This window comes from Zootoca vivipara, chromosome 8, assembly GCF_963506605.1.
Source record: "Zootoca vivipara chromosome 8, rZooViv1.1, whole genome shotgun sequence".
In the NCBI taxonomy this organism is placed as follows: domain Eukaryota; kingdom Metazoa; phylum Chordata; class Lepidosauria; order Squamata; family Lacertidae; genus Zootoca; species Zootoca vivipara.
In genome coordinates this window covers 66865909-66878632 of record NC_083283.1, presented here as the reverse complement: position 1 = coordinate 66878632, position 12724 = coordinate 66865909, and the positions used below count along the sequence as shown (strand labels likewise).

Below are 12724 nucleotides of genomic sequence, written 5' to 3'. Positions count from 1 at the left end.
AGTAGAACCCACTGAAGTCCAATGAGATTTGAGTTAGTCAGGACTATTAAGTCCCATTAATTTAAAAAACTTAAACTAACTGCGTCTGGATCCAGCCCTATACTTGCTGCCTTGTAATTTTTTAAATGTCTAACCTATTAAGGACACTGACCAGTATTATAAATGCACCAGTCTACTGAAACCAGCTGGCTGAAGTGGATCTAACTCTTGCAATAGATAGTGACTAGACAGTCCATCAATCAATTTGGGCTAAAGTACTTGGGCTTGAGATTAGGTAGAATAGGTAGGTAGGTAGGTAGGTAGGTAGGTAGGTAGGTATCTGGTGATAGTATGGGCAGGAATACCAACAGGATTTCCCCATGTACATTGAATGAGGATTGCCCCTCCCTACACCACCACCACCATCATCACCACCACCCATCTGTTGACAAGAACTTCTGTTTATGTACAGAAGCCTAGCCTACCTCATAGGGCCATTGCAAATATAAAATGGGGAAGGGGAAGATAATGTACACAAACCTGAGCTCCTGGCTGAAACAGCAAAATATATGCCACAAGTCAACATTTCTTCCTCTGACTGCTTAGCAACTGTGATGAAGTGTCTTTAGCAGTGGTACTACCTGCTGAGTTCCAAAGGCTTAGTGTTGTCTCTGTGTTTTGTTTTACAACCATTTTTTGTAGAAATGTACGATTGACTTGACTTTTTTTTTTAATGAAAGCTCAGAGTCTGTGGCCCCCTGCTAGCATGGGTTTTGCTACGTATGTACCTTCTGTACCTCCATTTCTGCAACTCTGAGTGTGAGAGCAGAGACGTCTTTCCCATTGGTCTTGGTAGTTCGTTTTGCCAGGGTGGTGAGCCTCTCAGGGGCGCCCCAGCTAGTGGGGGAGCTGTGCAGCTTTGCCGGAAGCCTCCCCTTTATCTGCATACCCACCAGCTGCATCCCGCCAACTATATGGCTGGTGGGCGCGCAGCTTCCCTCTCAAGCCTCTGCATCTGCTAAAGATGGGGTCGGTGTCGTTGTCCTCCTCCTGCTTCCTGGCGAAAGGTGGTGCACAGCCTTCCCAGGCTGCCTTCTCGGGTCCCCCATGCTGGAGAGCATGTCCGCCAGCATGTTTTCCTGCTTGATCGCTGCCACCATGCCGGGGATCAGGGCAGTGGGGGAGGCAGAGGACATTTTCCACTGCCCCCTCCCTTGTTCTGGAGTTGCCGGGGGGGTGCCGGAGGGATCTTTGCATCTTGGCGCCGGATATGCTTAAGACGGCCCTGTGTGAGAGGTCCTGGACTCTTCCCACACCATTCAAGTAATAGTTAAATCAATAAACGGTTGGAGTCAATGGCACAGATACAACGGTCCCCCACTTTGGTAGGAGTCCGGCATGCTAAAGGGTTAAGCATTCCAGTAAACCCAGTTTGAATTGCTGGCTTTTGGGTATGTGTGACTCACTTATAGCGTACAAAAATCTAATTCATTCTTTTCTTTGTTTCCCCCTCCAGCAAATCTACAGTACTGGGCTAATGACATGTGCAAGCAAATGAAAGGGACAAAGGTGAAGTCTTAAGGCTGTACATACATTTTGCACACTGTGTTATGCTTCGCCGCCTCCCTTTTGCTTTCCTTGGCAGCTGGGGAACCCAAGTGGTGAATTAAGGACATAGGTTTGTCAGCAGCTATTTGGTAGCTGCCATGCCACATAAGGAAGGGCAAGAGGCGGGCGGCGAGATTGCAAGGAACAAAGAACCACAAAGAGGGTCGCCTGGCATTAAGTCACAGATAGCCCTGTGCAACGGCTCTGAGGCTTCCACACAAGCAAAAGATCACTACCGGTATTATTAACAGTCTTATTACTGTGGATTTCTCAATGGCTTCCTTGGGCTCACAGTCCATACACAGTCCAAAACCTCTGTGATCCAGAGATTATTACATGCTATCTATTTTAAGTTGTATTTCTTGTTCAAATGTAGTTATCTCGTACTGCTTTGCTGCTCATTTCCAATGTTTTCGTGCTGCTGCGTATGTGGCCAAAACAGCAGGTTTGCCGGGGACCTCAGTGTTTATGGAAGCACAGATATCTTTAGATTCAGAGAAGGTCCTTTCTGTACTGCTCTGGATTCACCTACCTGGTGTCAGGTGAGAGAACCTGTCCCCCTCCCTTGTTGAGGACACATGTTTAGGCTCTTCAGCTGTTGGAGGAGAGGCCAGAATAGTCACGGTTGCATTGTAAAACTTCCTATTTTTAAAGTGCATTTCTCCTTTGGATTCTACACAGGACTCTCCTCATGGTACATTTGTAAACAGAAGTGTGGCAAGCCCGGCTGGTCTTCGGCTTTTGGGGGGCACATATTTGCTGGACCTTGATGAATATTCTTTTTCGGAGGATGCATGTTACCCACATGGAGACATCCAGAATAGGAAAGCAAGCCCTGCTGCAATCCGCTGTGAATTGGGAGACGATTTCCCAACGCTGCCTCCCGCAGCTGTGTCTGAAGATGACCAGTTTAGGCAAATACCCACAGAAGACGAGTATATGGACAGAACAACCCAGGGGTCTTGCTATTTTCCTTTACTGAGTAGACCTGAAAGCAAGCCTGTGTCGCCATTCTCAGAGCCACTGGAAGTAGGAGAGAATGACAGCTTGAGTCAGTGCTTCACGGGGACTGAGAGTCTGATAGACTCGGCAAACTGCTGCTGCTCAGATCCTTCATGTGGAATGGACCCTGTTCATGCCTCCTCACACCAATGCCTGCAGAACTCTTTTCATCAACCCTCCTGCAGTAGCATGGGAGATGCTGATAACCAAGGCATAAGTGTCTCCCTCTCGGTGCCCAAGGAAATCAGGTGTACTGCCTGTTGTGTGTCCTGCAGAGAATCTTCCAGCAAAGCTGGCAACACCATGCATTCTTTAAAAGAAAGTGGGCCTTCTCCACTGTGCACCTGTTGCTTGGACTCTCCCTCTGTCGATCAGTGTGGTTCGGCAAGCAACAATGGTGTCAGAAGTGATCCATCTGACGGAAACGGCACAAAGGACCATAACGCAAAAAGAGCTCCTGAGTCGTCAAACGGCAGCCCTTCAGATCCCCCAGCAGCATCTGGTAAGCCTCCAACAACATGCATGCTGCTTACATTACAATGTTTAAGTTGGGTGTGCGTCATGTAGCATCAACATTTCAACCTCCTCATATGTGAAATCAGGTGTACAAAGGAAGGTGGCCATCTCTGTCATGAACCTACCTGGGCCATCAACTTGCAAAGCTCTGTAGGAGACATGTGGCAGGTTAGATAGATGTTTGATGTGACCAGGCAAAGACATCATTGCGTTCTTACTCATGATGGACCCAGGGGCAGCCATGAAATATGTGTAGGCTACTGGAAAGTAACATCCAAATTCCTTTAGGCCCCAGGCAGTTAATCTGCTTTTGGTTTTCGCTCCCATATGTTTCTCAATATTTTCTGCACAGATCATATTTATGGCAACTAAACAAGAATCATGACTTGGTGGGACCATTTAAGACAGACACACGTTTTTTAAAAAAATATTCATTTGAAAGCAGACTCCAGATGAGCAATGGGGACTAATGTATGGAATGATCCAGTCCATAAAAGTCCTGCATCCCATTATTATTAGAATTCCTGCCCCCCAGCAGTCCTTTGACTGAAGGGTGAAATCTTCCTCTTTTTCTGGTTTAAAGAAAATTTAAAAGAGGAGCGGCCAGCATTGTGCCCATGAACATACTGACATCCTTGGGAACTCCCCCTGGCACCCCCAAAGCCTTTGTGCCACCCTCACTGCCCCTTTAGATATGTGTGTTACCATTTTTCCTCTTGAAAAAGTACATAGAGCAAAGGAGGAAGTTGGAAAGAGCAACATGTTTCTCACTTCCTCTTTCACCATTATGTGCCTTTTCAAGGCTACTGATTTGAGCCTTGAAAAGCACATAAAGAGGAAAGAGGAAATGGGAAGAGTGCCTCACTTCCTTTTTCAGCGCAATGTGCTTTTCAAGACTGAGATCAGCACCTGAACAGCCAAACAGAAAGAGAAGAGGAAAGGGGAGGGTGAGAGGGAAAGCAGAGCAATCTGGGATGCCATAAAGGTCAAGAGAGAGCAAGAATGGAGTGCCAGAGAGAGAGAGAGAATATATGCATGTATGCACACAAACACACATCAGCTCCAGTAAAATGGATCCTCTTGAAACTGCAATTTTATTTCACAGGTTCCTGCCCAACTCTAATCAAATCAGAGATCATATTTTTCTTTACTGACTGAACTGTAAAAATCAAAGCTTTGGTGTCTTTCGGCATTGCCATAGTTGAAAAAAAAAACATGGATCTGATACAGATTCTTAGGGATTCTGATAATTTTTACAATAGAACCATTCAAAGCCACCATCAAATGATAGGTTTCCTCTCTGAGTGCCCAGATCTGTGAATTGCTTGTGGTTTTAATTGCCATTCCTATGTAAATCTCCTAAGAGCCCATGAGCATCCATAGTGAGTTTACCAATGTAAGATTTTAACTGATTGTGCTATTGTGTTGTTGTTTTCGGCAGCGGCGCGGCACCGGAAGTCGCTTCTACGCATGTCTGGACATGTCTAGAAGTAACTTCTGGTGCCGCTCTGCCCGATTTCCGGTGCCCAGACATGGGCAGAGCGGCACCCGAAATGGACCCTCCCTGACAGGTAGGAAATCCAGGGGATTTCCATGATTTTTTTTTCTATTCGGGATAACAGCGGGAAACGGATTAAAATCTGGGGGTTTCCCGTGAAAAACAGGAGACTTGGCAGCTATGTTTCTGAGACCCCACATTCTGAGACTCAGGCTATTGCATACACAATCAAGGGGATCCATTTTAATTCTACGGGATCTGACTTTTACCCAGGTGCTATGGAAAGGAAAGATGACCGTACACACACATGCACACTCATGCTCACATACATTTTCTCTCACTCCTACTCCTGACTTAGTTTGTCGATAAACATGAAATTCAGTGTATAACAGGAGGGAGACAAATCACAGGAAGGCTGTGCAGTAGGAGCCTTGGATATGTTCAACTCTGAGGTTTCAAAATGGGGCTTGTCCTTGGCTCTGTTTTTTTTTGTTGTTGTTTAAATGCCATACAGAAATGGAAGCTGGAGGCAACAAAATGGAACCTCACCTGGGATATGTCATCCGATGAAAATACCTTTATGATGCTTCACAGGGCTCCTACAGAGGACCTGTTCATTTATTCATCCTGATTTGCTTGCACAAAGCTTACGCAGTGGTTAGACCATGCCAGGTCTTTATTGAGCATTTGTTCCAGTTTGTTTACAGGGTGGTTATATGACAATGAGCATTTGTTCAGATTTGCTTGCAGGGTGCTTACAGGGCTTCCTGTTCATCAGGCACCCCCAAACTGCAGCCCTCCAGATGTTTTGGTCTACAACTCCCATGATCCCTAGCTAACAGGACCAGTGGTCAGGAATGGTGGGAATTGTAGTCCAAAACATCTGGAGGGCCAAAGTTTGGGGATGCCTGCTGTTCATCATTCATTCATTCCACACTTTTCAGTGTGTTTCCCTATGGCTTTCCAAGATGAAAAACATCTGGCTTCGTTTTGTTTGATTTGTTGACAGAGCCCTTTAATCCACTTTATGGTGCAAATCTAATGTTCCGATACACACTTGAATCCCTCCTACAAAATACTGACAGTCTGGAGGAGCCTAGAGTAAGGCTTGCCCTGCTTATTAATCTTGCAGTTAATTTAAGGATGATATGAATGAGCCAGGAACTTTTGTTTTTTCCTGAGATTCTGGAAATGGTCTAGACCCAACACAGTCACATGCTGGTGGCAGTGGTTTCTCTCCACCCATTTTCTGGCACTCTCCAGCCCTGGCTAGTTAGCTGGCCGGCCAAATGTTATGGTGATAGTGGTGGAGAAGGAATAAAAAGAAAATCCCTTCACAAATTACAAACTGAGATTTTCAACTCACCAGATGAAAGCATTAGTCACAGTTGTTTTTGTTTTTGTTCTGTATGTGAACTCTTGAAAAACAACCATTATATTATATGCCTTGACAGTTATCCTATGATGCAATGGATTAAAAAGAGTTCTAGGATCCAAAACAGTTTACATACATTTACCTAGAAGTAATTCCCACTGCTTTCAGAGGTTGTAGCTTTAAAGATTTTGCCCTGCTGGTGGTTCGAATCTCCGCAACAGAGTGAGCTCCCATTGCTCTGTTCCAGCTCCTGCCAACCTAGCAGTTCGAAAGCATGCCAGTGGGAGTAGATAAATAGGTACCACTGTGGCAGGAAGGTAAATGGCATTTCTGTGCTCTGGTTTCTATCACAGTGTCCCGTTGTGCCAGAAGTGGTTTAGTCCTGCTGTGCACATGACCTGGAAAGCTGTCTGTGGACAAACGCTGGCTCCTTTGGCCTGAAAGCGAGATGAGCACCACAACCCGATAGTCGCCTTTGACTGGACTTCACTGTCCAGGGGTCCTTTACCTTTTTTTAAAAAACCATGTTAGCACACATCTCTTCGTAAACTCCGAGCCTATTAGAGACAGGAATTATCCATGGATTCATTTCTGATCAGGTACCACAATCTGTAGCTTGTTTAGTTTGTTCTTCTACCACTTTGCGTTGTTTATCAAAGGCTAGAAAGACCCCTTTTGTGGCATGAAGCTTGCAGGCTTCTGGGGACCTGACCTTGGATCCCTCCACACATGTGTGATGCATCTTGTAAAGTTGATTGACAGCTCCCATGATCCATAGCATCTTAAAGATGCTCTGTACAGGAACATGGCTCATAGAAACCTGTAGCCTCTCTGCCCCCTCCGTTCCTCTAACTCAAGGGTGGGAAACCTTTGGCGCACCAGATGTCACTAAACTATAGCTCCTATCATTGCCCACCATAGATTACGCTGGCTGAGGATGATGGGAGTTGTAGTCCAATAACACCTGGAAAAAGCCACAGCTTTCCCACCCCTGCCTTAAGTAAACAAAGTGAAGATTGCAGAAGTCTGAAGCCTCTAGACCGGGAGTGGGGTGCCCAAAGCTTACCCCATCCCTCTTGATTTTTTCCGTATTAGACATTTATCACTGCCCTTTAAACTTATCACTTGCCATATAAACATCTGGTCTAATGGATCAACGCTAAATGGAAACTTTTGGTTTCAATAGTAGGCTACAGGTCGCTGCCTGTTCTGGTGCAGCGTAAACCACTTGTCAGTATCAGTTGCAAAGGCTGTTATCATTGATCTGCGGGAGCCTTACAGTTGCCATCTGAATTAGAGGTTTTCCAGAAACTCGAGTATTCCCTTATGAAAACAGCATTTTAGCTCAAGCTGCATTGGTCTGTCTCCTTCTGCATCTGTTACTTTGGATCTTGATTGATCGCCTGCGATTGTAAACTCTTGCACTGTAAATTCCTTACAGTGCCCATATATTAATGGGAAAATGTGTGTCTGTCTCTCTCTCTCCTCCTCCTCCTCCTGTTCCAACACCCTCTCTAGGAAATGTGACTGGAAATGGCAACTCTACATTCATTTCAAGTGGGCAAGTGATGAATTTCAAAGGCGAAATCATCGTCGTCTACGTGAGTCAGAATTCCCAAGAAGGGTCCATGTCTCCCGGATCAAGTGACGACAGCCTGGGCAGCCCAGTGCAAGAGGAAAATCTGGACCGTTGTGAGACCTTTGCGGGCAACGCTTGCCAATATAAGGAAAAATGTGCTGAGATGAATTCGTATCACAGTGTGGGAGATGAACCACCAAGCATTGTGGGAGACTACAAGAGAACTGCTGGGCCTATAGCTCAAGAAGAGATGCGTGAGAGTCAGAACACGAAACTTTTCTATAATGAGGCCTCGCCGCCCGTGCAAGAGGAGGGAAAGCCAGGGCAGTTTCTAAAGCAGCCATTGCACTGATAGGAACCAAGGCCTGAATTGCTGGTTTCTGGCATTTGGTCAAAAGGACACGATGACTGGATGTGTCCTAGCAAACAGCAGCTGGGTAGCAATCTTTTAATTCGTCGTCGTCATCAGAACGCTGCGGCTGACAGAGAAGCAGGGCCTTTTCTGGATGATGGTCCCTCTGCTATAAAAGGAAGCAGGAAACTTCAGTACGCTTTGGTGCTATAGGGTACTCTCTCACAACAAGCTGAATATTTCAAGATTCAGGCGCAAGAGGCATTGCTGCTGTTCCGAATGCCCTGGGAAATAAGCTCCCGAGCATCTTGTACATATTGCAAATGTCTCTGGTCTTGCATTTTGTTAGAATGGTAGACCGGCTGTTAGGGAGAAACTTGGTTCAGTTTGCTTTTAAAGTTGAATTAATCAAATTTGCACTTTCCGTAACAATAGGAGAACCACAACACAGCCCTCTTTCAAAATCCGCACTTACCTAAATGGTGCACTTCAGTTCTCCAACCAAATAATGTTTACAAAAATGCTTATCTTGGCGGGGAATGTGTATAGAAATAAATACCTTTGTGCGGAAACATATAAAAATGCACGATATCAGGAGAAACAGCTTGCAAAAATGGGCAATTAGTCAAAATGGTAGACAAAAATGTGTTTATTAGAAGATTGCACTAAAATGCTGAAGAATCTTTATAAGGTTTTTTGTGTGTGTAAAATCATGAATTGCTGCATAAATGTGGAGAACTGAATTTAAGACTGGAGAAAGGATGACCTCAGAGAACCGCAACTGACAAGACCCTTCCGTCTCTTGAACAGGAGTCGTGTTTTTTTTTCATTTGATAGGCTTGAGGTTAACGTTAGCTATGGAAGACGCCACTGGTTTAGTTTTCTTATTTAAATGTCCATTCACCACCTTGTCCTTTAAAAGCAAATCCAGTTTTTAAAGGGGTTTGCAAGAGCTACTCTGGGTCTAGGCTTGGTTGGCTTATTGCAGGCTTCTGCCAATCTCTGCTCTGTTCAGCTGGTTTCTGGTGCAAACTTACAGAACCATGAGCTCAGCCTTGGAGAAGACTGGTTTGTTTGAGCAGAACATAATGGGTTTTCTTCCAGAACAGCTCCACTGCTCAATATTTCATTTGCTGCATAGCCTCTGATTCTGAATTTTAAAATCTTAAACATCGTTTTAGCACAGACTGTCAGCCATAGTTTATTTGTAGCTAATATTGTTCCATCAAGTTTGATGGGTAGGGCGCCAGATAACCAAGGAAGGGGGCTACCAGCTGCATTTGACTCCAACTCCTCCTCTTCCCAAGCCTTGGTTATTTTAAAATTCCCACTAGCCTTTTCCTTGCCCCAGTTCTTTTCTGAATGTCTGTGGGTATCATGTTGCTGGGTCCAGCAACAATCAACAAAAATGAGGAAACATTTTATAAAAAGAAATTTATTCCATACCCTCCAAGATAGGGACGTCCTGTTCCATAAAATAATAATAATAATAATAATAATAATAATAATAATAATAATAATAACAACAATAATCCTGCCCATCTGACTGGGTTGCCCCAGCCACTCTGGGTGGCTTCCAACATATATAAAAACATAATAAAACAGTGCACATTAAAAGGCTTCCCTATACAGAGCTGCCTTCAATTGTCTCCTAAAGATGTCATCTCCTTGACATCTGATGGGAGGGTGTTCCACAGGGCAGGTGCCACTACTGAGAAGGCTCTGTGCCTGGCTTCCTGTAGCTTCACTTCTCGCAGTGAGGGAGCTGCCAGAAGGCCCTTGGAGTTAGATCTCAGTGTCTAGGCTAAATGTTGAGTGTGGAAATGCTCCTTCAAGTATTATCCCTGCTTCCTTTCAGATACACACACACACACACACACACACACACACACACACACACACACACACGGCTGTGCCATGGTGCTCAGCAACCTTATGTGCAGCCTCTCCTGCAAGCAAGCCACCCAACACTCATCAAATCCCCACCACTATCCCGTTAGGCTAGGTGGCTTCCAACAGATATAAGATCATAATGAAACATTAAACATTTAAAAACCTCCCTATACAGGGCTGTCTTCAGATGTCTTCTAAAAGTCGTATAGTTACTTATCTCCCTGGCCTGCGGGTCACATAACTCCATACCCTCCAACATTTCACCGATGAAAAGAGGGATGTCCTGAGCAGGAGATTACGGGATCAAATCAGAAACCGGAACGGCTTATGTAAATCCAGGACTGTCCCTGGGAAATAGGGAAACTTGGAGGGTCTATTATTCAGAGGAGCCTCTTAAGTCCCTGTACAAGAACCTCAAACTACAGGCCTAAAGGAACTGCCCATATTACAGGACTCAAATTGCCCTGACCTTAATAGGAAGGAAGAGTTTTCTGCCAAGACTGGGTCGCCATCCACTGGCTGCGTAAAGTAAACCCTTCTGTTGCAGACTATCATCAGTCCAGGAGCAAAAATGCTCACAAGACTACTCACATTGCCCTCTGCTGGCTTTCTTCTTCTTCTTCTTCTTCTTCTTCTTCTTCTTCTTCTTCTTCTTCTTCTTCTTCTTCTTCTTCTTCTTCTTCTTCTTCTTCTTCTTCTCCTCAGCTGATGCAGCTGACTCATTACCATGCACTTTAATGCCCTAAAAAAGGGGAGGACATTGGCACCGAATGCCTCTCTCCATCCCTCCCTCCTATTCATGTGAATATGAGACAGCGGCATTAGGTACTGAAGAAGGAAAATATGCCTTGCTGAGGGCATGGGTATCTGTGGTATGACAATGTTATATTTGGAGTTTAAAAATCATTTTGAGAGTCTGGAATAGATAAAAAACCTAGGTTATATATGATGATACCCTTATGGATCTCAACGCAAGAAGCATTTCATAGAAAAGAGGTGATGGATGAAGAGAAAGGGTTAGCCTATCAATAATTATTAGAGAGGAAACTATGCCTTGCTTCACAACATTTCAAGAAGAGGAGTTTATAATACTGTTTTCATAGAATCATAGAGCTGGCAGGGACACCAAGGGTCATCTAGAGCAACCCCCTGCAACGCAGGAATCCTCCTTGGGTGGGCTTGAACTACCAACCTTCTGGTTAACAGCCAGAGGCACTGACCCATTGCGGTATGCAAAAAGCATGCTGAACCGCCCCCGTGTTTTCGTTGACCTACTTGTTCCCCGCAAAAGATAAAGATGGGATATTTGGGGACTGCTGGGGCGGGGGGGGGAAGGTGAAATTCTAAGGATTTTCAGTTTTCTATGACATGGCCAAAAGCATTGCCACTTCTTCTCCTCCTCCTCCTCCTCCTCCTCCTCCTCCTCCTCCTCCTCCTCCTTCAGTAAAAATAGAAAAAAGTAAGTACCACCTAGTTTCTTTCTCTGTTCTTCATCTTTCCAACAAACCTGTGCATTTCTCACAAGGATGGAGGCAGAAATGATTAATAGGGGCCTCAGCCGCTACATTTTTTTCTATCTCAGGAAACTTGTACCACATGAAACTTCCAAGCACATGGAAGTGCTGCCTTTGAATGTTAGCTCCTCTCACGCTCCATCTTTAAATTTAGCAGATGTAAACTGCCAGGGATTGGGGGCGGAATTAAATTCAGTTTGAAGTTAAAAGCCTACTTACCTACTTTTCACTTTCTAAAAGATTCTGTGAATCAAGACACAGCCACCCTTTGAAATTCAGGCTTATCCGAATTTTGCAATGCAACACTCCGGGCACAAGAATACATATACTAGTGCTAAAGTCTGTGTATAGTTGCATATATTACAGGAAAGAACACGCAAACTGCATTCTTAGTAAAAAATGCATATATTGAGGATTGTATACAAAAATGTGTATATGAAGATAAATTCACACTAAGATGCTGATGAATTTTCTCAATTTGCATCTTTGAAACTTTGTGTTAAAAAGGGAATTAAAAAGTGTTCAAAAACAGACCCCATCCTTTTTTTAAAAACTATCATTGTCAGAGAAGTTGGGCTCAGTTGATGCTCAGATTGGCATCTCTATCTGAACATTATGGAAAGGGTTGGGACAAAGCACAGTGCAGGAAACAGTGTCTCTGCCTGCTCAGTTTACAACCTTTTGCTTTAACAAATGTGAAGCACTTGGAACTGGATTCTTTGGGAGGGACTGGATTTGTTTAGCATTGAGCTCAGTGATTATGCAAAGCAGTGCTTTGATTTGCTTTGCTGAGACAGGCTGGCATGGGTTTTCTTTTAGAAGTTCCTGGTCCACATTTATTGCACGCACAAAAATACCTTAAGACCTCTCTCTCTGAAAAAAATCTCTGTGAAAAAGGCTGTAAAAACAGAAAGCCAGCCCTAAGCGCTCGTCTGTCTTTAACAACAGATGGTATGAGCTCATCTACTCCTCAGCAGCAGAAGAAAAGCAAACGTTGTTGTTGTTTTTAATTACCACTTGATGCAGGAACGGTGCACAGTAGTGGATCACCTTCGTTTCTCATCTAGTCCCTGTAAACATAAGGAGAGCCCTGCTGGGTCGGACCAAAGCCCCATCTATTTTTTAAATTTTGTTTCACAAGATTTATATTATATGTTGCTTGATTGTAATAAACAAAACCTGAAAGAATCCCCCTCCCCTGCCTAGTCCAACATCCTGTTCTAACATGGCCAACCAGATGCATACAAATAAGGATGCAAGCAGAACAGCACTTTCCACTCTTGTGATTCCCAGCACACTGCCTCAGATCCTGGAGGGAACATATAGGCATCATGAAAATTAGCCAATGTAATCCTCTTTGCCTAACCCTGTTTTAAAGCCATCCAGATTAGTGGGTGCTATGCACTGT

General features: G+C 44.4%; 1 protein-coding gene across 3 annotated transcripts in view; it reads left to right on the top strand.

Annotated features, from left to right (window-relative positions):
* The window catches only part of TNFRSF11A (TNF receptor superfamily member 11a), a 36967-nt gene extending 25107 nt beyond the window's left edge, over positions 1–11860 (top strand). For 2 of the 3 annotated variants that reach the window (XM_035125426.2, XM_035125425.2), the window contains 3 exons: positions 1496–1548; positions 2269–3091; positions 7497–11860. In XM_035125426.2, coding sequence (XP_034981317.2) covers positions 1496–1548; positions 2269–3091; positions 7497–7909 — 1289 coding nt within the window. In that variant the 3' untranslated portion in view covers positions 7910–11860. Of the gene's footprint in view, positions 1–1495; positions 1549–2268; positions 4677–7496 lie in introns of all 3 variants that reach the window. The other variant, XR_009558065.1, reaches the window with a different exon arrangement.
* The last annotated feature ends 864 nt before the right edge of the window (positions 11861–12724 follow it).